General features: G+C 39.4%; 1 protein-coding gene across 1 annotated transcript; it reads right to left on the bottom strand.

Annotated features, from left to right (window-relative positions):
* Nucleotides 1-2,353: 2,353 nt before the first annotated feature.
* On the bottom strand, nucleotides 2,354-9,979 carry Ccn3 (cellular communication network factor 3). The gene is made up of 5 exons (XM_048358603.1): nucleotides 9,849-9,979; nucleotides 9,509-9,734; nucleotides 8,065-8,316; nucleotides 6,410-6,624; nucleotides 2,354-3,401 (listed from the first exon to the last, which is right to left on the bottom strand). Exons 1-5 carry the CDS (start codon nucleotides 9,930-9,932, stop codon nucleotides 3,105-3,107), a joined length of 1,074 nt encoding a protein of 357 aa, XP_048214560.1. The 5' UTR covers nucleotides 9,933-9,979; the 3' UTR covers nucleotides 2,354-3,104.
* Between the last annotated feature and the right edge of the window lie 13,400 nt (nucleotides 9,980-23,379).

Raw genomic sequence — 23,379 nt, forward strand, 5'->3', positions numbered from 1 at the left:
GTAAGTTCAGAGGGAGTAAAAGGACTTTGCTTAGAAGTTTAGCACTATCATCTTCTTTTAACTTAATTTTTTTTCTCATGAGTCATCTCAATGCTACATATGAAAGTGGGCAAACTAAGCAATATAATGGAAATAGAGTGCTCTACCCAATGCTAAATTTACCATAAATGTTTGATGTCCTTGGTCATTTCCTGTGAGTCAAATTTTAAAGTCCAATTTGCTCTCCAATTCATCTTAAAGACAAATAGAAATGAATTATGGAGATGTATGGGTAGGAGGCTGTGGACAGAGGAAGTGAAGTTACTTTATAAATTGTGGGAGGATTTTAGATCAACTCTACATCAGCTGGGAACTTGAAAACACAAATGTCAAATGACCTGCAGCTCTCATTCTACCCAAAGAGCAGCTACAGTTGTGGCTTTGTTCTGCATGACCCATGGTCAATCAGAGACTCAAGAAATCATAATCTGTGGATAATTTAGTCTTCTTTTTACAAAATGGTGCAATATTTGCATTAAGTTTATGCATATTCTCTCATAGTCTTTAAACCATTGATGGATTACTTACAATACCCAATGCCATGTAAGAGCTAAGTAGATATATTATTTGGGGAATAATGACAAGAAAAAAAGTGTTCAGTACCCATGCATCCATGTTGGCCTAACTACATAGGGCACATTCCACAACAATAATTGTGAGATATTTATATATCGATATCTATATATTTCCTAAGATCTCTCTCTCTCTTTCTCTCTCTCTCTCTCTCTCTCTCTGTCTCTCTCTCTTCTTCTCTCTTTTGTCAGTCACGGTCTTGAACTCAGGCCTTCTGCACTGCCCCTGAGCTCTTTTGCTCAAGGCTAGCACTCTACCACTTTAAGCCACAGCACTACTTCCAGTTTTCTGGTGGTTAATTGGAGAAAAGAGTCTTATGGACTTTCCTGTGGAGGCTGGCTTCAAACCATGATCCTTAGGTCTCAACCTCCTAAGTAGCTAGGGTTACAGGTTTGAGCTCTCTCTTTCCCGAGTTTCTTTTTCTTAATAGTAATGAGAATTGAATTCAGAGCCTCATGCTTACTAGTAAGGTACTCTACTATTGAGTGTTAGGAAAATGGAGGAGAACAGAAAAGGAATAGGCCTGACTCGATCATCACTAGGTGAGGACTGTTTATTGCCTTATTGCCAGTGAGGGGCACAGACCTTTCTGATCTCAGCCTCTCACCCCCCCCCCACCCCATGTAGCTGGGATGACAGGCATATGCCACTGTGTCCAGCTATTGCTTGAAAAGGGCTTTCCTAACTGGCTTCACACCAAAATCCTTCCTATCTCAGCTACTACAAGTACCTAAGATTACAGGTATGAGTCACTGGTTCCCAGCTATTTTTCCAATTACTTTAAATCCATGATTAGTTGGACTCATAGATACAGGGCTGAGGGGTATAAGCAGGTGACTGTATGGTTTTGGGGACATGTAGCAAGTATAGATTGATCAAGAGAACGCTGATGGCTTCAGTTGGACAACTGGAGGAATGTTGAGACCTTTAATTTGTTCAAGAAGTCAAGAAGGTAAGTTTTATTTGGTCAGGAAAGGAATTCAAATTTCAATATTCAGAGATGACTGGTGGTTGTTTGAAAAAAACAATCAGGGTTCGAGACATGGTTTGGTGAATGGGCAATATTCGAAACTGGCAGCACAGTTCATCTCACACAGTAAGAACCGTCTTTTCTTCCCTTTTAATACAAAGTTATGAACTCAACTCCACAATAGCTACTTTGCTTTCAATGGATGCTTCTGATAGGTATCTGATTATAATTTATAAACTTTTATTTTCTACTTAGTAAGCAATAGTGTGAAACTGGTAAAGCATAAACTAATACTGGAGTCACAGGCTGATGATATCATGTTCTTTCTTGGTCAGACCTGATACGTACAGAAGTTAGAAGACTATTTTACAAAATGTATAATTTACATTTTTATAAATACTTTGAAGGAGAAAAGTGGAACACAAAAGGTGACATGGAAGAATGTATAGATTTAACTTTGCAGCCTGTTTTAGACTAAGCTCTATTAGAAACATGTGTATGTACACATACATTTTGCTTATGAGTTTTCATAATGATGACCCATCTGGGGCAAGTCTACAGTAATTCTAAACTCTCATCACACTTATGGTTTCTCATCACCACCGACATGTGGAATTTGTTTATTTTTGTTTTTTATTCCACTAAAAGAACCCTTGAAAAGTCTTAAGGGGAGGTAATCTAGTACTGTGGGCCTCAATTTACTCAGCTGATTTACTCAAGAAGACCCGACTGATCTCAATTTCTGTTGAATCATAAAATTAGTGTGAAGATCTTACTGATCTCAATTTCTGTTGAATTATAAAACTAGTGTGCCTCATTAGCATTCAGCATACAAATGTCTGAGTACTCTGAGACTCTGTCATGTCTGTTCAGCTTCTTTCTATTGGAAAGGAGTCAATTTTTCTGCAATGGGGCAAGTTCGTGATACTAGTATGCTTCATTAAGAAACATTTCATTTATGTAGGTAAAGAATGCCTTCTCACTATACAACTAAACCAAAAATTAATAGCTTCTGGACTTCATGTTGAAGTGATCCATGTTTATGTTAATCTTGTGTTTGGAAGTAAAGAGTTTATCCTATCCCCAAATGGAGCCCAATAAAAAAAACCCTCAAATAAAAATCTCAATATATGGTGAAATATTTGCAAAATAGCATGCCTGGTATGATCCTAAATTTCATTGCATCATTCAATACAGTGTCACTTTTCATGCACTAGTGCATGACAAAATTAAGCTGTGTCATGTGCTACAATTTACAAAGTGAATCATCTATCCGAACTTCAAATTCATAGATATTTTCATTTGTAGTAAACATCACAGGAATGTAAATCATCTCTAAGCCATATCCTGAGCTTACCTTGATTCCACATTTACAGCTGGAATATCTGTCAGTCAAAAAGAAAGGCAAATATAAATGACCTCCTATCATCATGGAAAATATACAGAGGACTCAGGATGCAATACTGCTTCTTCATTGATTTTCCTTATACTCATTTGGTGGTAGTGCTCCTTGAGAGGCCTGTTATATTTCCCCTGTGCTGGTCTTCAGCTCCAGATCCTGCAGGAAGGCCTCGTTGTTCTGGGGACAGTTGCTGTGACAAGTGCAAGTCCCAATGACCATCACTGGCTTCTTGATGTTTTGCCCTGGGGAGCAATGGAACTCCACCTGGATGGTTTTGGTGTTGTGGGGGGTGCAGCACCGGCCATCACTGCAGATCCCACAGAACCTGGGCTTGTAGGTGTGCAGGCTGGTACAGTTCTTGAACTGCAGGTGGATGGCCTTGAGGGACTTCTTGGTGCGGAGACACTTTTTTCCTTTCTAAAAAGAAAAAAAAAGAGAAAAACAGAGATAAATGGAAATGGCTGCCATTCCTTTGAATGGGTAGTTTTACAGAATGATGTACCCTGCTAGTTGCCTAAGCAATATGCATTGGCTTTTCCTTTTTGCTAACAGCCTGGGAACTGTATTTGGGCAATGTGGTCAGCTGGTAAATTCTTTCTCTAGAATACCTATGAGCTAAGGCTGGCCTTGGGATAAACCAAAGGTAACTGGGAAATCCTGCATTCTTCTTTTTTCTTGGAATATGTATATAATGCCTAATTATAAACAATCACCTTTGAATTCTGAGGCCAATGACATTAAGATAAAAGCACTATCTATTTTATAAGATTTGATGTACTTTTAAAGCCAAGATATATTTTTTGTTGTCACGATGGGAATGGGAACAAAATCTGGTATTACCACAAGCCTATTAATGTTTCAAATACTTTTCAGAGATGAACTGACTAAATGTTAACCATATTCATTCATATAAAGAATGATTATTTATAAAAGGAATGTCTATCCAAATTTTATAAAGAAACACAATCTCCAAGGACTAAAGACAGAAAACTTCTAGCATTTGAATTTGTCTGATGCAAAGCCCATTCATTGTTTCTGTTGTAAAATGACCAAGGGAAGAAGCCAAGGTGATGGGATTTAAATCTCTTTCCATGAAGGTGAGGAAAGCAGAGAATTTATTCAGCATTCCACCATGAAAACTCAGGATGGTCAATTCAGCAAAGATTTGATTATTTTATTTCCAATTTAGACTTCTTAAACTACATATATGCTACATTTCTTTCTGTTGCTCAGTGTCCCAGGAACAGCTCATAGTTTGTGGGGGTGATAAGACCCAGAATTCTCCTGTATCAGTGGCTCGCAAACCCTCCTGTGTGTCTAAACCATCATGAGGGCCTATTAAAGCACAGATTGCTGATCGTCCCATTCAAGGTTCTGAATTTAGTGCATGTGATGGGAAACCTATAGATTTGTAGATGGTTTGGTGACCATATTGTAAGAACCCATGTTTTCAGATTTAAGAATCTCTTGGAAGGGGCTGGGAATGTGGCTCAGCAGTACAGTGCTTGCCTAGCATGCATGAAGTGCTGGGTTTGATTCCTCAGCACCACATAAACAGAAAAAGGCAGAAGTGGCACTGTGGCTCAAGTGGCAGAGTGCTAGCCTTGAGCAAAAAGAAGCCAGGACAGTGCTCAGGCCCTGAGTTCAAGCTCCAAGACTGGCAATAAAAGAGAAGAATCTCTTGGAAATAAAGTAGAAATGACTAATATGTTAGTGCTTCCCTAGATTCCAAGCAAATTTCTAGAACTTTTATGGGATACAAGTGGCATGAACATCTTAAATATAGTATCATCTCATATTGAATGGAGTGCAAATGATGAAAACAAAATACCAATTTATGAAACACTTAAAAAAGTCAGACGTTAGAGAATAAGATGGAAGATCTTATTTAATAAAGAAACAGGGACTAGTTGGACTTGCATCTTCTTATGACTCTAGCATTCTCACAAGGCTGAGGATTATGAGTTGAAGAGTATCTTGGACAGCATACCTCCATGCTGTCTCAGAGCACTCCTCCCAGCTAAAAGTAGTGATACGTCTTTGAAAATATTAAAGGAATTCTTGTTTCTTCATGCTATTTTGTATTTAATATTTAGCATATATTATTGCCAATGGCCATGAAAAGGAAAGAGGCATTTGGGTGCATATATGTGTATGTCTGTATGTATCTGTGTGTATATGTAGATATACGTACGTGTGAGTGTGTGCTAATGGTTGTGAGTGTACATGGATATGTTACAGGTTTATTTTCTATGTGTCGAGAGGTACATCTTCTAATTTTAGAGAAAAGATATTTTAGGTGGTCTTTCTAGATAAGTAAAAGAAGTATAAAAAGTACACAACAGGTCTGAAAAAGTCCAATAGTCAAGCAACCATGTAACTAATGCAAATGTGAAGGACTCCTATTTTACCAATAGGTGGATTTTAAGTAATGATAGTTAACAGAACACTTAACCTATTCCCAGCATCTGACAAATTCATTCTATTTCATCTTTGTGGCAACCTTAAGATAGATCTTTTCAATGGTCCCATTACACAGGGAAGGGATAGGATGCTGAGAGGTAAAGGAAGTTATCCAAGATCACTTGGCTCATGTTGAAAGACAGGATTTAAAGCCAGGATGTCTGGCTGCAAAATGGTCCTCTTAACATTCAAGAATATTTCCTCAGTGTAGAGATATGTAAATCTTGGTTTCTAGGGGCTGTTTTATTTTGGTTTTAAGTTTATAGAAAGGTATTTAGTTCAATGTTCATATTACATGTATCCTATAGAGAGCTGTAGCAAGGCCTGTTTTGTCTGTGGACCAATTATAGCTTCTGATCTACATGTCTTGTACCCAGAGTTAACACACAGAGTTGATAGAATTCCAGCAAAAAAAGGGGGGGGGGGGAAACATGTGCTATTTTACTTGGCTCATGTTGTCTTATGCTGGCAAATGTTCTATTTCCAACAGGCTTTGAAAAATACTGACAATAATTACCAGACACTCATTCATGTATTCTCCAACCATTGTTTATCATTCCTGCAATATGTAGCAGGTAGGCTACTGGCACAGTGGGATTTGGAAGGCAAGATTAGTCTCTACACCGCTGCTTCCTACAGCTTGAACATAACATCTCTAAAATCAGCTAAGCGTGACCACGGGGTGGCCACATAGGAATAGAATGGAATTTTCTAGAATATTCTCAATTGGGGAAAGCATTGCATAGTCATTTGACCCCTTCCTTTTTACTTAATTGATCTACTGTGAGTTGCTGGGGTTGGTGGGATTTAGAGGGGAAACAAAGTTGCTGAAATTGGATTCAGGACCCTCTTTACCTCTGAGCCAACCAGTGTCACAGTGATTTCTGGAAGCCCAGGTTCCAAGGAGGCAAGTCTGCAGCTTTTGTGATGGCGGATACTCCCCCTTCCCCCTCCTCTCCTACCTTATCTGTTGGTTGCTCTGGCTCTTGTTCACAGGGTCGCACCATGCAAAGCCGAGTCTGCTTCACCATCTCACACTGACGGTTCCTGTTGGTGACCCGGGTGGAAACGCCCATTCCACAACTCTTGGAACACGCACTCCATTCCGTGGTCTGCTCTATGCAGTTGATACTGGAGTCAGAGACTTCAACTCCTACGGTGGCTTCTGGCCTGTAGGCTATGGCATATATAAATAAAGACAGCTATCTTGGGTAAAATATGGGGATTAAATAGTGGTCAGGCACTGGTGGCTCACATCTGGAATCCTAGCTACTCATGAAGCTGTGACAGGAGGACTGCAGTTCAAAGTCAGCCCATGTAGAAGGTTGCTGAGACTCTTATTTCCAATTATCCACCTAAAAGCCCAGAGACAGAGCTGTGTGGCTGAATGTCAGCCTTGAGCAAAAAGGCTAAAGGTCAGCTCCCAGGGCTCTGAGTTCAAGACCTTGTCTGGAACACATGTGTGCACACACACAGACACACACACAGGTGTTGCTTTCAGCCAGCAATAGATAGTAGATATCATTTAATTCTGTAGATGATCAATATTAGTTCCCCCAGGACACAGAATGGATTTATTTATACCAATCTAGTAAGCAGTCCAGTGCCTGCCTGGCATACTGTAAGACTTCAGGAAAGCTTTCTGGAATGATTGCCCAACCTGTCCTTAAAAGGCCTAGGACAACAACTTGTCTTACGAAGGTTAGTAGTTTTAAGAATATAGAACAGTAGAGCATCAACAACAATTCCATAAGTAGTAGTGTTACTTTGCTTTACAAAACACTACTTTGCTTTTGGGAAGGGAGGACTGATTGATTTGTTTCTGAGGTTTCCATCTATCTATCTATCTATCTATCTATCTATCTATCTATCTATCTATCTATCTATCTATCTATCTTACCTATGTAGACACTTGGACTCTGACTGAAAAAAATCTTTACCTCAACACTCATATGTAAGCCTTGGAACTTATTTCTTCTACATGGCAGTTTTCCTGTCTCTAGGGAAAAAACTGATCATTTCTAACCTCCAATGATTGTAAAACTCTAGATATGGCCAATATAAATATTCTGGATGATTAATGACTTCTAAAGTATTTTCTGTTGCCGCTTGGGATTCCTTCTCCTCCTTGCAATAATGTGAGTTAGAAGATAGTACAAAAACAAACAAAGAAGTCCTCAAGTGCCACTTAAACCTTCTTGCTACAGGTCTGGAAAGACAAAAGTTCTATGTGACAGCTGAGAAAGCATAGGTAGTGTCTGAAATCCAGAAAGGAATAAGGATTTCCACTTCTCCCTTTGTAGTACTAATAAGGTTAAGAACAATCAATAGATAGACTAAAATACAAAGAGTAGCTACCCATTGAGGTAAGAAAATAAGACAAAAATGAACCAGTCAGGTCTTCTTTAGAAGAAATTGTGTGCATACTTTAGTAACTTAGTAAATATAATAACTTTACTAACTTGGGCTTAGAGACTTGATATGTTTGAGGCTAGTAGGCAAACTGAAATCCACATAGGTTTCACCAGAAATCGAGGGCAACTTCTTACCTAAAAATCCCATGTGCTTCATGCCTGCCTTTACCCTGGATGATTCCTCTGAATGCTAAATTTCTCACCTGGAAGAGCAAGGCCTCCTAAAGTGCCCTTTTCATTTGGGCCACAGGCCCACTTTTCACAGCATTCTCCAGGCACTGCAACTTTCCTTGGAGCTGGGCAGTCGGGACCCGGCAGTAGCACATCCAGCTGACAGCGAGGCACACAGCCAATCTGCCCATCTCTGCAGGTGCAGTGGTATTGACAATTTGGTTCAAACTTCTCTCCGCTACGATAAATGACCCCATCAAAGACACAATTGTCTCCTTCGAGCACTAGAAAATTGAGGGAGCAAAAAGCAGAGGAAAGGCAAGAGAGAGAGAGGGAGGAAAGAACATAAGAATACAATGCACTGGAGATATGGTGTAAAATTTTAGACGACTTATTCCACAGGTGTGCCTTTGCTAATGACCTGGTTTCTGATGATCTTAGAAATGACAAAAAGAAACTGTCAAAAACATCCAGCCTGGCCTTGGGAGTGAGGAGAGAGTTATATAAATAATGGGACCCTTGAACATTGCCAACTTGAGTAGTCTGGCTAATGAATGGTTTCTAAACTATTCTCTGCTGCTTTTTGGATCCCCACCCCACTCCGAAGCAATTTCATTTATAAGATGACAGGAAGAGACCATAAGTCACTCTTTCAAGATCCCCACAGCTCTTGTTCCCAATGATAAGTCATTTTCCAAGAATCACTTTAGGTTCTTCTACTCTGGCAATCTAGGCTTAACAATAGTGTGTGGGGGATGGGGTGAGAAAAATACACGTTCCTATTTCCCAACTTGGGTAATTGGTCAAATTGGGAAGAACATTAGGATTCTTGGGCGATGAAGTACAATACATCGTCACTAGCTTAGGAAAAGGAAAAAAAGAAAAGACCATTCCACGTTCACCTATCCAGGCAGGCAGGAAGAGCCTCACACTTACAGAAGTGCGCTACCTGGGACCTTGATCCTGATTGGTTAACTTTCATGAGCCTTGATTGGCTAGTTGCCTGCGGTTTTATTTTACTGCAGCCTAGACAGAGGTTACATTGTCCTCCTAGGAGCCTAGGAGCTACTTTGGCTCCAACAGCACAATGACAGGTGTGAAAACAAATGTTCTGGGCTGCAGTTGGGTGGGTGGGGTGGGGACTTGATGCTTATGACCAATTCCAAGCTTCCATCACCCCCAAGAGTTCCCCTGGAAATGTCCAAAGGAAATGATTTCACTGGCCCTCGTCACTCTGCTTTACCCCAGTCCAGATTCTTCTCTAGAGAGGTAAGCGATGAATACTTCTCACCTACTAGGGCAGGCTTCCTTTCTGGCTTCTGGCACCCCCCAAAACTCCAAGAGCCCTTAGATCGTGCCTGGCTGATAATAAGTATTCCATTTGTATCTCTTATTTTGCATTACCATTATTATTAGCTTATCACCCTCTGGGAAGGAATAGAGGAGGAGCAAAGGGAAGGGGACAATGTTCGTTACCCATGCACATGCCGGTCTGGTTGCTGGGGTCCGCGCTGCGGTCGCAGTAGAGGCCGCTGCTCTGGTCACAAGGCTGCAGCTCGGAGCAGGTCTCCCCACGCTGGCGGGCGCAAACCAGGCAGCAGGCGCAGCCGTCCAGCACGGCGCGCACGCCGGGCGCACAGGTCGGTGGCATCTCAGGGCACTGGCGGGGGCACGGGGAAGGACAGCGCTGACTCGCAGACACCTAGGGAAGGGACGGAGAGACAAGGAGGAGAATTCCCTTAGCTAGGGCAATCGGAGGCAGGGAGAGCTCCGACACCAAGCAGCTGGGCGCGCAAAGCCATCACAGACATCTCACCTGACCCAGGAGCTGGAGGACCACGAGGGCCAGGCAAAGGCGCTGCGCGTGCAGAAAGAGGCTCGTGACCGGCACACTCCGCATGCTAAGGCTTTAGTCTTCTTCCCACTTTGACAGAACGACACTTGCTCGCTCGGACAGGGTCAGCCCGCCTCCCCTCCCAGGTCTGGCTGAGCCGCGGTCACCACCGGCACAGGTTTTATAGTGCGCTCGCGGGCCGCGCGCAAGCCGGGTTGGCTGCCGCGCGCCGGGAGGCGGGGCGCCGGCTGGGTGTGGGGGGGGGGGGGAGTGGAAGGAACTTCGGGGTTGCCATGGTAATTGGCCCCAAGGCTGCTCTCCTTAGGGCGCGGCGCCGGGCCTGCGTGTGCCTGTGTGTGGCGACTGGCTTTTCCCAGAGCGCCGGGAGGGGCTGGGTGGAGCCCCAAGGCCAAGGCCCCGGGGCGCACTAGAGCGCGTGGGAAGGAAACGCCTGTTTCCTCCTGGAAGTTGCTTCACCTTCCCACAGGATGGAGACACCACCACTCCCCAGCACCCCCCTCTCTCCACCCCGACGGCTCCAACCAGGGCTGCAAATGCGGGGTCCTTGTCTGAGATGCTTGCAGTTTGGGGGCCATCTGTGGGGGACTGGCCTGAGGCCCAGGGGGTTAGTCATAAGAAAAGCACGTGCAAGTTTGTCACCGTTTAGGGCACTCATTGAATGTGTTGAGGGGGAGAAGGGAGAGGGAAAAGCAAAGAATGGGGGTAGGGGGATGAAATAATAAACAAAAGAAAGCATTCTGCCAAGGTGGGGAATGTTGCAATAGAGCAACCGTTCTCCAAGTTCCACAGGTTTGGCCGAAATAGAAGTAAAGCCCAAGGAAACACACTAAAGGGAAGGAGGGAGACTTCTTTCTTGGTAGAGGACAATCTGGAAACACCTGCTGTGTCATGCCAAACGTAGAACGGCACACATTTAAAAGTCCAAGAGCTTTTGAAAGTTTAAATGGGTTCGGCTCCACCAGTAAGTAAACCTCAGCCAAATGAGGAGGAATGAAGAAGGTACTTGCTTGACTTGGCTGATGGTTCAGCAAATCAAACACATCTCCCACTTTCAAAAAAAATAGGCACCATTGAAAAATACTTGTTATCGAGAGAAAGAGAGAGAAAGAGAGAGAGAGAGAGAGAGAGAGAGAGAGAGAGAGTCACAGACAGACAGACACACATACAGGTTGAGCAGTTTTTTTTTTTTTTTCTGCTCCAAAGTGACACTGCTTGAAAACTCTTCAAACAAGTTTTCTCCTCTTCTTGGTGGTTGCCCCCAGGGAAAATTGTGCTCCGCTCATCTGAGTCTGGCTGCTTTAAGAAAACTTGCATAGAGCTGTGATGTAACTCTAGACTTTAGGAAGAAATAAATTGCCTTGACATCATCCATCTCCAGCATGAAGGAAATGAAAGGCAATGTGTGTGGAGGAGCAGGTGGTCCCTCTCATGACCCCAGAGGGTGAGATCACCTGCAGTTCCTTCAGGGGCAAGCCCAGCATCCAGAAACAGCTATGACATACCTCCAAGTCTTCAGTAATTCTTTGAGGTGTACGCTAGGCTGAGCCGTTTCCCAGTTTAACCAGAGATTAGCACGTGTGCATGGGAAATTCCTGTGCTGGCGAACTTGTTAGGCTCCATGGATCATCTGACTCAATGGCGCCTCCCCCTGGCTGAATGTCAGAAACAACCAGAATGTATGTTATTAAAAAAATAGCATCCATACTCTTGATACACTCAAGGGCTGGCTCTTGTGTTTTATGTAAATATGTATGTATGTATGTATGTATGTATGTATGAAATGAGGGAGGGGAGAATTACTAATCAGAGTATATTATATTGAATATGAAAATCCAATACTGGAACCCATTATTGTTATTTATCATTAAATTAATTATAATTAATAAAATGATTCTAGCTATAATGAATGATTACTATTAATTACTTGCCACTCCAGGGATTTGAACTCAGGGCCTGGGTGCTGTCCCTAAACTTTTATGCTCAAGGATAGCAATTGACCACTTTAGGCATAGTTCCACCTCCAGCTTTTTGTTTGTTAATTGCAAATCCTGCCTGGGCTGGATTTGAATTGTGATCATCAGATGTCAGCCTCCTTAGTAACTAGCATGACAGGCATGAACCACTAGTACCCAGATCATTATTTTTTTAATTCATAAAGGATAAGAAAGAGCAATAGAAAGATTAAATATGACCAAAACACATTGTATGCATGTATGGAAATGAATCCTCTTTGTGAATTAATATTTGCAAATGAAACTGCAAGTAATTGTAAAGATAAGCAATGGGAACTAAGTTTTGGGAAACTTAGGTAGGGAGGAACTTGGCACATAGCTGGAGGGGAGTCAAAGAGTACTGCCTACGTTTTCTAAGGATGAACTGAACTAAGACACAACAACGGGAAATGGGCAACATGGAGCTTTGGCTAACTCTTGGAAAGAAAGAAGATGTAACTTCAAGATCAGAATAAAATATAAAGAAGTGACTTGCCGATGTGAGCTTCTACTCAGGACTCTCAATAATGAGCGAGGGCAGCCATGTTTGGATGAGTTCTGGCATTTGTTGGAAGGATGTTGTGGTATGCTCCATGGTAACCAAATGAGAAAAGTGCACCTAGGCCTCAGGAGTCATTAGGCCCAAGGCCCTGAGGGCCCACAGGACCTGTGCTCTTACTCTCCTTATAGGTCCTGTGCGTTGTCACAACCCAGTCCAGATTCGTCCATGTGAGGGACAATGGTCCTTCCACACCTTTCATTTGATGACCTTATCAGCTCAGAAGGGATGTCCCTTTCTTTAAATCCTTCCTTTCCAAAACTGTGGAAAAGAAGTTTGTGAGCTAACCCCAGGCTCATCTACAGAAATGAGGGAGATGAGGTATGGGGTTAACAAACACATATGGGTTGGACTGGGAAAGAAGAGCATTTCTCTAGGAAAGTAGTGGTTTTTCTTTATAAAGAAAGTGCACTTTGTAAGCAAAACAAGGGCTTCTCATTCTCTCATCTGCTATCATTGCTTCTGGATTGCACCCCCCACCCCTCACATTACAACAATTGTGAATTGAAGGTGAGACCAGTTGATGACAAACAGGTCATGCCAACCTTCATTGCCTTCTGGATATTGTGTTTCAAATCCTCCATGCTGTAGTTGAGGTCGGTCTTTTACAGACCTGGTATGATTTGCTTGTCTCTTCCAGCACTTAATGACTGTGAGTCACTCTCAAGGTTTGCTTGCTTCTCCTCCCTGGGAATCCTTGAGAATGGGGTGTGTGTCTTGCATTCAGTGTGACATCCTCAACTCCTACTGCACAGAAAGGCAACTGGTCAGTTGCACCTTTTTGAACTTGGGGCTTTGAGACTCATAGGAAAGCACTCTACTACCTGAGCCATGTTCATCTTTTGCTTAGTTATTTTTCTTTTTGGTAGAGTCGTAGGTGTTCCCCTAAGCAAGCCTTGGTCCATGATTCCCTTCGCCTCCCTAGTAGTTGAAATTACAGTCATCCACCATCACACTTGGCCCATTCTTGAAATCTTAGAGGTGTTGCATATCTCACTTTAAGTGTTGTCACTTGTCACTATCCCATGTAAGATGAGGTAAGACAAAGCTAGAGGCTATGCTTCCTTTAGTAGGAAGTAGAGGCTAAATCAGTTCTTTTAGCCATCACCCATCTATTTCTATCAGGCAACTGCTAACTTCCATGGCACTAAGACTAAAGGACAGCATAGAGGCTGGTGATCTTTGTCTGTTGGAAACAAATTGTATTGGTCATTGAGGTCTCTAGAAGATCTTATTAGAAACACTTACTGAATGGCTGGGCTTGGCAGCCAACCAAGATGGGGGCACTACAATGTTAGGAACTGTCAGAACTTTGGTCCATTTATCTCCTCCTTCATTTCTTACTCTTCCCTCTTCCAAAAGCCACATAGCCACTGTTTCTGGTTCAGCAGGCTCTCCATTGACTTATATCCTAATTATCAATCAGCCAGTGCTCCTACCTAGAATACTTTTAGTCTCCTTTATTTTGTAAAGGTAAAATGTTATTTTCACTGCTATTACATCATCTTTCTCAATATTAAGAAAGATTTAGAAAATACTGGAGTTCACTTCCTAACTAGACAATTATAATATAAAGCCTGGGAACCACTATATTGAAAAATAGATCAAATAAAATGAGTGACCATGCTCTTGGTGCCTATAGGACAAGCCTGTCATTTTCCTCTGTCATTCCATTCTCCAGACTTCCTGGGTCTCCAGTTATTGTTTATCCAGCCACATGTATTTAGCTCTCATGATGTCCCTCATAAATCAACCTCACAGATCCTTAATTATTTTGTTGCTTTTTCTGTTTTTCTAAGTTTCCTTCATATGTCCTTTTTATGGGGGCCTCAGGGAGTTGGTAGAACACAAAGTAATTCCCATTATACATTAGGCAGGCCAGCTGTGTGCTGTGTCCATTTATATGGCTAATTTCAATCACACCTGCTTGCTTTTCTGACAGATGCCTTGACTCTTTGCTTTTTTCTTTTGTAGAGGGGAAGAGAAGAAACAATGATGAGAGGCAAAAAATCTAAATATATAATGGATTATGCTATATCCTTTGGAAATATTCTCCTATTGCTCACATTTAAAAACATTAAATAGTTGGTGAATTAATGAAAAATTTCATGACTTACTTAAATAGCAAGTAGATTAAGGGAAGGATGATGGAGATTAAGGAAAGAACATTTCAAGCTAAAACAGAGTTAGGAATATGAGAAATAAGTTGATTTCTACTATTGGTTAAGAACTGTGTTGCAGGCAAATGGAATTTTTTGATAAATCATTTTTTTTTAAGTTTCTTGGACTGGATAGTTGTCTATTGAGCTTGTATTCAGGCAACACTCTCATCATTGATTCACCAGCACTGTCCTTCCTGAGGGTCAGCAGAAGTAAGTAGCTATTTGCCACTTACAATTCCCTGGAACCTATCCTGTCTTGCTAGCATGAAACCATTCCAATTCCAGGACTAGAAGTCTTGAGAATAGCAACTGGTGCTGGAAACAAGGGCATGTTCACATGGACTGAACATCAGGTTAACAAAGAGACAGCCTGGAGGCCAAGTAATATTAGAGCACAGGCAAAGTCCTGATTAATGTCTCCAGAGAAAGAGCAGAAAAATTCATAGGCAGTTTTTGACAGAATTCCCATTCCCACATTATATCTTGGAGCCTAAAAATACTTCCACAGTCTCTCCGATCCAATTTCTTAATTTTCACAGCAAATAACTTAGATTTTAGGAAAGGCATGTCCACAGAACTTGTTGTATTTGACAATATGAATGTTCACAATGTCCAGTTCTTTTCTTGGTAACTATTCTATGAATTAAAGATGTCCTAAAGGATTTTATAACTGAGTAGAAAAATGAAAAATTTTAAAAGCAACTAATCTTAAGGCAGAATGTGATGATTACTACAAATAAACATAAGCAAAGCAGCACAGAAGCAGAGAGAAGGGTAAAATTGATTTATTTTTTTTATGAGATGAGTATAGCAGAGGATGGAAAGAGAGAGTGGGAAAGCCTCAGATTCCCTGTTCATGTTTGTGTCTCACTAAAGCACATTGCCTTGGAGATAAAAAGACAGGAATTTGCGTCAGACATGGATGGGATTTTCAAACTTAGACACATGCATTGATCAGTGTGACCAAAGGCATAAAGATAGGAAACTTCTGGACATGTTCAGGAAATCAAAAGTAGTGTAATTTATCTGGAGCAAAGAAAGATAATGAGAGATAAGATTTAAAAATAAATTATAACAGGTGTCAATGGCTAAGGACTGTGATCATAGTCACTCAGGAAGTTGGGATTTGAGGATCTCAGTTTGATGTCATCCTGGACAAAAGTCCATGATATGTTTTGTTTTGTTTTTTACCCCTGAAAAACTACTAAAAAAAAGAAGCTGGAGGTGGCTCAAGTGCTAGAGTGATAGCCTTGCTCAAAATTAGGCACATCACACAGGCCCTGAGTTCAAGTCCTAGGACTGGTGCATACACACACACACACACACACACACACACACACTATAGCTACCAACTATGGGAAAGTTTTAATTGACTAATTGTAGAATTTGGTGTTTTTTTTTAAATCAATCAATCTACCTATCTATCTATCTATCTATCTATCTATCTATCTATCTATCTATCTATCTATCTATCTATCTACCTCTCCATGCATCTATCCATCCATCCATCTCCTCCCCACCCCCCATCCATACGTACCTATCTACCTACCTATCTCTTCTAAGAGTTGCATGGTCAAGAATATATTTAGGAACATCTTTGTTCAAAAATTCATGATGACCTTTACTGTAGAGAAACTATTTTTATTATGAAGGTTTAATATATAATAAAGTATTTGTGTAACTGAGAAAGGTACCATCTTAAAATAAGAGTTTAAATTCATATACATTCAGAATAGGTGGTTATTTTAAATATAAATATGATTGTTTTAAAACTACTCTGAAAGTTCAGGGCTGGGGATATAGCCTAGTGGCAAGAGTGCCTGCCTCAGATACACGAGGCCCTAGGTTTGATTCCCCAGCCCCACATATACAGAAAACGGCCAGAAGCGGCGCGGTGGCTCAAGTGGCAGAGTGCTAGCCTTGAGTGGGAAGAAGCCAGGGACAGTGCTCAGGCCCTGAGTCCAAGGCCCAGGACTGGCCAAAAAAAAAAAAAAAAAAAAAAAAAACCTACTCTGAAAGTTGAACTTCAAAATAAAACTCTTGTTAAAGGTTGAAAAATTTGTTATCATTCTGAAGTGACTTCATTATTTATATATATTTTTGAAATATATCTGTAAATACAGCCAGTAATAGTAATGCCAAATTTTACTGTGTGTCAACTCTTAGGGGACTTTCTCCAGATTTTAGAGAAACTTTTATGTTTGATGCAATCCCATTTATCAAGTCTTTCTTTGATTTGTTGTATTTCTGGATTTTTACTTAGAAAATCTTGACCTGTTTGCAGAAGCCCCAGTGTTTCCTTTACTCTTTCCCTTAATATTTTCCTGGCTTCTGGTCTTACATTGATGTCTTTGCTCCATTTTGAATTGATGAAGGTACAAGGTGATGTATGAGAATCTAGTTTCAGTTTTCTGCATGTGGAGATCCAGTTCCAGCACCATTTGTTGAAGAAGCTATCTTTCTTCCAGTCTCTGTTTTTGGCTCCCTTATGAAATATTAGATGGCTATACATCTGTGGGTTCATTTCTGGGTCTTCTATTATGTTCCTTTGGTCCTCAGGTCTATTTTTGTGCCAGTACCAAGTTGTATTCACTATTATGGCTTTGTAATAATAGTATTTGAAGTTTGTTACTGCCTGCTAAGGATTGCTTTTGTTACTCAGGGCCTTTTGTTATTCCATGTGAATTTTTGGATTGCTTTTTCTATCTCTCTGAAAAATGCTTTGGGGATTTTTGACAAGTTAAATAAAAATACCACTGAATAGGAGAAGATTTTTACCAGTTTATATATCAGACAAGGCCTAACTTCCAAAATATACTTAGAGCTCAAAAAATTAAATCTCTAAAAATGAAACTCTCAAACAACAATCCCATTAAGAAATGGCCTAATTACGTAGAGAGAATCTTCTCAGAAGTAAAAATGGCCAGTAGATACATGAAGAAATGCCTAACATATCTAGCCACAAAGGAAATGAAAATCAAAACAACAATAACATTGCATCTAGTTAGAAGGTCACTATCAAAAAAACAAACAACAAATGTTGGCAAGGATATGGCTAAAAGGGAACTCTCATATACTGTTGGAGAGATTGTATGTTTGTTCAGCCACTCTGGAAGGCAGTAAAGAGGTTTCTCAAATAGCTAAACATAGAACTAACCTATGGCCTAGCAATCCCACTCCTGGGCATTTATCCAATAGAACACAAACTATGTAAAGCCATCAGTACAACTATGTTCCTTGCAATACAAGTCACCATAGCCAAGATATGGAGTCAGTGCAGGTTCTCCTCAATGGACAAATGGATCAAGAAAATGTGGTGTCCATACACAATAGAATTTTACTTATCTATTAAAAAGAATGATATTGTACCATTGTATGGGAATGAAGAGAGTTGGAAAATATATTAAGAGAAGTAAACCAGACTCAGAGAAACAAAAGTTCCACGTTTTCTCTCATTTGTGTTAGAGAAAATGCACCTATAAATCTGTAAGTAAACACAATGAGCAATATACAAATGATTACAAATGAATTAACTGAAGTATAATAGACTCTATAGAGAGCTGAAATAGTATAATCTTTAGAAAGACTAAGTCAAAGCCCAGCACCAGAACATGGGTACATGCAAGAGGTAGAAGAATGGGGAGGAGAATGCAGGGAAGAATTCATTGTATATACCACAAAAATAAGTAAAGAAAAGTAAGGGAAGGGGTAGGTCAAAGGGGGGTGAAAATGTTGAAGGGAGTGACATTGATAGTGATGCATTGTATTCACAGACTGCTTTGTTATGTGGCACCTCCTTTGTACAATTACTTAAAGATAATAAAACATTAAAAATCATGATAGATTAAAGAAGGTGGTGATTGGGAATGAGTAAGCTTTTCAATTGACTTACTTTTGTAGTAGTTTAGGAGAAATAAGTACTCAAAGTACTTGAATAAGTACATAGCAATGAGAATGAAAAGAGGGAATTGGAGGTAAGAAAGAAAATACCCTCACTAGACAAGAGAGTTACTTGCGGATTATGGAGGAATCTGTAGCTTTGTGAGCCCCCATTTTCAGCTCCTCTCAGTAATATTTGGCACTTTTCATATCTCCAGAATGATGTTGATTCTCTGATATTTAACTTGACCTGGGGAAGAGGGGGGGGGGGTGGATTTTGATGATCTGCTTTCAGCTAGAGAAGTTGAGATTCTTTCAGCTTTAACTTAAAAAGTTTGTCCATTCTTTACTACTGCCTCAATATTGTAATATGGAGGAAGTTCTCTCAAAGTAGGTAGGAAAGCATATTGAAATAGACAAAAACTTCCTGTGCTATATGCCATCAATACTTTTCTAGTGTATCATTTACCCTTAAGTTTAGTTCCGGTGATTTTTTATATAAAATATTTAAATTTATATTGAAATTCAAATCATCCCTTTGAAAGATTTATTCATTAAGGTAATTAATTAATTATTTATTTTGACCAGTCCTGGGACTTGAATTCAGGGCCTGGACACTGTCCCTGAGCTTCTTTTGCTCAAGGCGAGTACTCTATCATTTGAGCCACAGTGCCACTTCCACCTTGTTCTGTGTATGTGGTGCTGGGGAATTGAACTCAGAGTTTCATTGCCTGCTAGGCAAGTATTCTACCACTAAGCCACATTCCCAGCCCTAAGGTAATTAATTTTTAAATCTTTCAGGCAAAGTATTATGGCTTTTAAAAGTTTATTTTTATTGTTTTTTTTCCAGTCCTGGGGCTTGAACTCAGGGCCTGAGCACTATCCCTGGCTTCTTTTTGCTCAAGGCTAGCACTCTACCACTTGAGCCACAACGCCACTTCTGGATTTTTTTATATATGTGGTGTTGAGGAATCAAACCCAGGGCTTCATGTATACAAGGCAAGCACTCTACCACTAGGCCATATTCCAAGCCCCTAAAGTTTATTTTTATGAAATAAAATTATACTTAGTTTAAAAAGTCAACAAGTATATATTATAGTAAGGTCAAAAATAGCTTTCTGCCTTAACCCTCCTTAACATTGATTTTCTTTTTTGTTTGGTCATATATTTAAGCATCTTATAACTAAATTTATTTCCAAATATTTATCTTTATGACTCTCAAAACTATCTCCTAATGCAGCTTACAGTACCTCTTGCTTTTTCAAATTTCCACATTATCCATTTATTTCCTTCTCTGGCAGACACCATAAACAGACTTATTTCTGTCATAATTAACATTTAAATAAGTACTGTTTGCAATATTTGACAATGCGAATGTAAGTTACAGTTGACAACATATTATAATTACATTTTCTTTCTTGTGAAATTCTGTTTTCCTGGAGTTATTAACTGCTAAATCTTTTTTATTTGTTTATTTTTCTTTTGTATCTATTAGTAACTAAGCTTCAATTGTAAAATTCCTAAAAAAAAAAAAAAAGGCCAAGAATTTTTGCTTCCTTTTCTGTCTTTTTGGTTGTATCTTACTTAGGGTCCTGCTACATAATATTCCAAACTGAAGTGGTCCTTACCAGATAGCTTTATCAGTTGTAGAAAGTGGTCTCTGCATCAAGGAGTTTCAAGTGACTTAGTTCAGTGTTGGATCTGTTGTTATGTGAATATGTCCACTATATTTTCTTAGTTTTCTATCTTGTTTTGCTGGAATACCTCCTTCAGAGTGTTGGTTATAAAGAATTAGTGCAAAGTGGATTTTTGAGAGTATTTATATCTTAAAATATCTTTGTTTTACTCTTACCCCTGATGGATAATGTGGTTGGGCATAGGATACTAAGTTGGAAATTATTTATTTCATGAATTGTAGACTTATTTCTCTGTTATCTCGCAGCTTCCAGTTTTGTTTATAACAATTTCAAATGTCATTTTATTGGCTTCCTTTTTATAAGGTATGTTCACTTTCCTCTCTGACAGCTTGTAGAAACTTACATTCAATGCTGGATTTCAGAAGTTTTATGAAGTTATATTTATTGGTCTATCTATCTATCTATCTATCTATCTATCTATCTATCTATCATTTATCTATCTAACTATCTATTGTGTACATTTGGGGCATTTGATATGCCTCCTACTTATTTATTAATATTACTTACTTGATAATTTCCTTCTATCTATTTCTATAAGCAATCAGCAAATTGGCAACAAAAAATACTAAAATAATAAATATAAAAATACTAGAATAATAAAAATACTAAAAAATACTTTCTAGGCTCTTTGTCATCTATAAGTTTACAGAAAACGTATAGTTTTATTTTTATTGTATATAAAGCCTGTTTTTAATGCTAGTACTACTGCTTAAACTCAGGGCCTGGGCATTGTCCCTGAACTTTTTGCTTAAGGCTGGCAACTCTATCACTTGAGCCGCAACACTACTTCTAGCTTTTTGGTGGTTAATTGGAGCTAAGATTCTCATGGAGTTTCCTACCTTGGCTATCTTTGAACTACAATCATCTGATTTCAGCCTCCTGAGTATCTAGGATTACAGATATGAGTCTCTGATGCATGGTTTTATAAAGCATTTTATTGAATTTTAAAAATGTCAAGTTTTTTTTTTTCTGAATCAGGAAACAAGGAAACAAGTGGGATGGGATACATTGAGTGAGCAGAGTAACTCTGCGCCAGATGTGCTGTATACATACGTTGACATATTGAACTGAAATCCTTTGTACAACTCTTTGAAGAGAACAATAAAATATTCAGATTTATTGAGGTAATGTTATATATGGCAGCTATCTTTTTTGTTGCACTATGATTTTTGATAACAGTTATATATAATAATTATTGTAATCAGTATATAGAACAGTCTTATAACATTTCAAAATTCTTTCATACTTCTTTATAGTCAGTTTCTTTGTCCATGAGTAGCTCCTGACACGCTTTCTATTGTCCCTGTAGTAACCTTTCCAGAATGCTGTGTAAATTGTTTTCTTTTTAGACTTTTCTGGAATATAATTTTTGTATTCTTTTCAAAAACTTTTTGTTGAAATCATAGAGAAAGATTATAGATTTTTCCTCTGTATCAGGTGCCTTTTTACTACATTTATAAAAATCATCATTATATTTGTTTCTTATTTACTCTGTTGATATGGTGAATTATACTAATTTTCAAGCATCAAAGTAGACTGACATTCAGAGATAAATCTTACTTGGTCATGATATATATTATGTAGTGTTAGATTCAACTTGCCAATTTTTGTTGAAAAATTTCACAACCATATCAATAAATATTATTCTATATTTTTTTCCTTATTTCTAGTTTAATTCAGTTTCTGGTTTGGGTAATTAGAATAATCTGGATCTTTGAAAATGAATTGGAAAGTGTACTTCCACTCGTCAAATTTCTGGAAGAATTTGTACAAAATTGGTAGATTTACCAGTCAACCATCTGAACTTGAACTTTCCTTTGAAGAAATATTTGTTTATGAGTTTCCATGAGAACAGTAGGATTCCTTGAGTCTTAAGAAGCAGTAAACGCAGGCTGCAAGTAGGATGAGTCCCTATGCTTCTAGAGAGAGCTGATCTTTCATGGCTAGAGGTCCTTTTGTTTTCCAGTTATAATTATGAATCATCCCCAAATGAATCTAGATGGCTCCAAATATTTTAAATGAATGTTGTTTCTTTTAACTCCATCAACTATAAACTACAGAGTATTTTTTTTTGCTAGGTTATTTCTTCTGCTCTACAATTTTATAATTTTTAAAAAGTAATTTTATAGTTTTCCTTCTCTAACTTTACATCTCCAATAAATCAGGCAGACCGGATTTTACTCTATTTCTGTGATGTAGTGAGAACAGAAGATGGCTGTGACTTCAGCCAGTTCTACTTGTCACCCACACCAGCATTGTCACTGAGTAGGTGATTGCTGTACCACCAGGACGACAGCATTAGCCCTTTATTTTTCAGATCATCATAACATTTCTCCAAGGTATAATTTCCACCAAACACTGCACTGGGATTTGTGTCTCTTCTTGCCATCTGCATAATGAGTTTCTTCTTTAGGGAAGTGCTGTCCACCTCCTTTCACAAGTTTGCTTTTTGCTGAATATAGAATGCCATTTACAGTGATCACATTGCTGGGTCTGTCAGTGTTTTGGTTGTCTTATTTTCAAACCAAGGTCAAAGCTATGTATTAAAGTTGGCACTGTGCAGCAGTATCAATTTGTCCAAAATGCAGGGTACTACCCTGATACCACATGTGGGTGTAGATAGGGGCAAAATTGGTTAATCAAGAGTCTAAAGGCCTTGGCTGCACAGCAGGGCAAAGGACCCCAAGAGACACGGTCACAATGGGTCCTTGAGGAAAAATTTTGGAACAAGTTTATTTTTAAAAAATTGGTTCAGGAAAACTTGGTACAAATGGTTAACATTTGTAAATCCTAGCTAATCGGGAGGCTGAGATCTGAGGACCACAGTTTAAAGCCAGCTTATACTAGAGAGTCTGTGAGACTCTTATCTCCAGTTAACCACCAAAAAAAAAAAAAAGCCAGAAAAAGACTGTGGCTCAAGTGAGAGTGTCAGTCTAGAGCAGAAATACTAAGGTACATTGCCAAGGCCCTGATGCAAGCCCTAGCACCAGTACACACTAGAGTAGTTAGGTGCAAGAATATTTGGGTTATTTAATTCTTCTTAAAGGAGCTTTGATTACACGTATCTTTCAATAAATTCATTCATTTTATCAAAGTTGTTGAATTATGTGTACAGTATTGTTCACAATATTCCCTTACTCTTCTTTAATATCTCTAGGATTGGTAGTGGTGCATCCTCTTTCAGTTCTTCGATCAGTATTGTGG

The sequence above is a fragment of the Perognathus longimembris genome, chromosome 12, assembly GCF_023159225.1.
Source record: "Perognathus longimembris pacificus isolate PPM17 chromosome 12, ASM2315922v1, whole genome shotgun sequence".
Classification (NCBI taxonomy): Eukaryota; Metazoa; Chordata; class Mammalia; order Rodentia; family Heteromyidae; genus Perognathus; species Perognathus longimembris.

Coding starts and splice junctions, on each gene's coding strand:
- Ccn3 (XM_048358603.1), bottom strand. CDS start 9,932: ATGCGGAGTGTGCCGGTCACGAGCCTCTTTCTGCACGCGCAGCGCCTT. Junction 9,735..9,848: donor TCCTCCAGCTCCTGGGTCAG/GTGAGATGTCTG, acceptor TCCCTTCCCTAG/GTGTCTGCGAGTCAGCGCTG. Junction 6,625..8,064: donor AGGAGGCCTTGCTCTTCCAG/GTGAGAAATTTA, acceptor TATATGCCATAG/CCTACAGGCCAGAAGCCACC.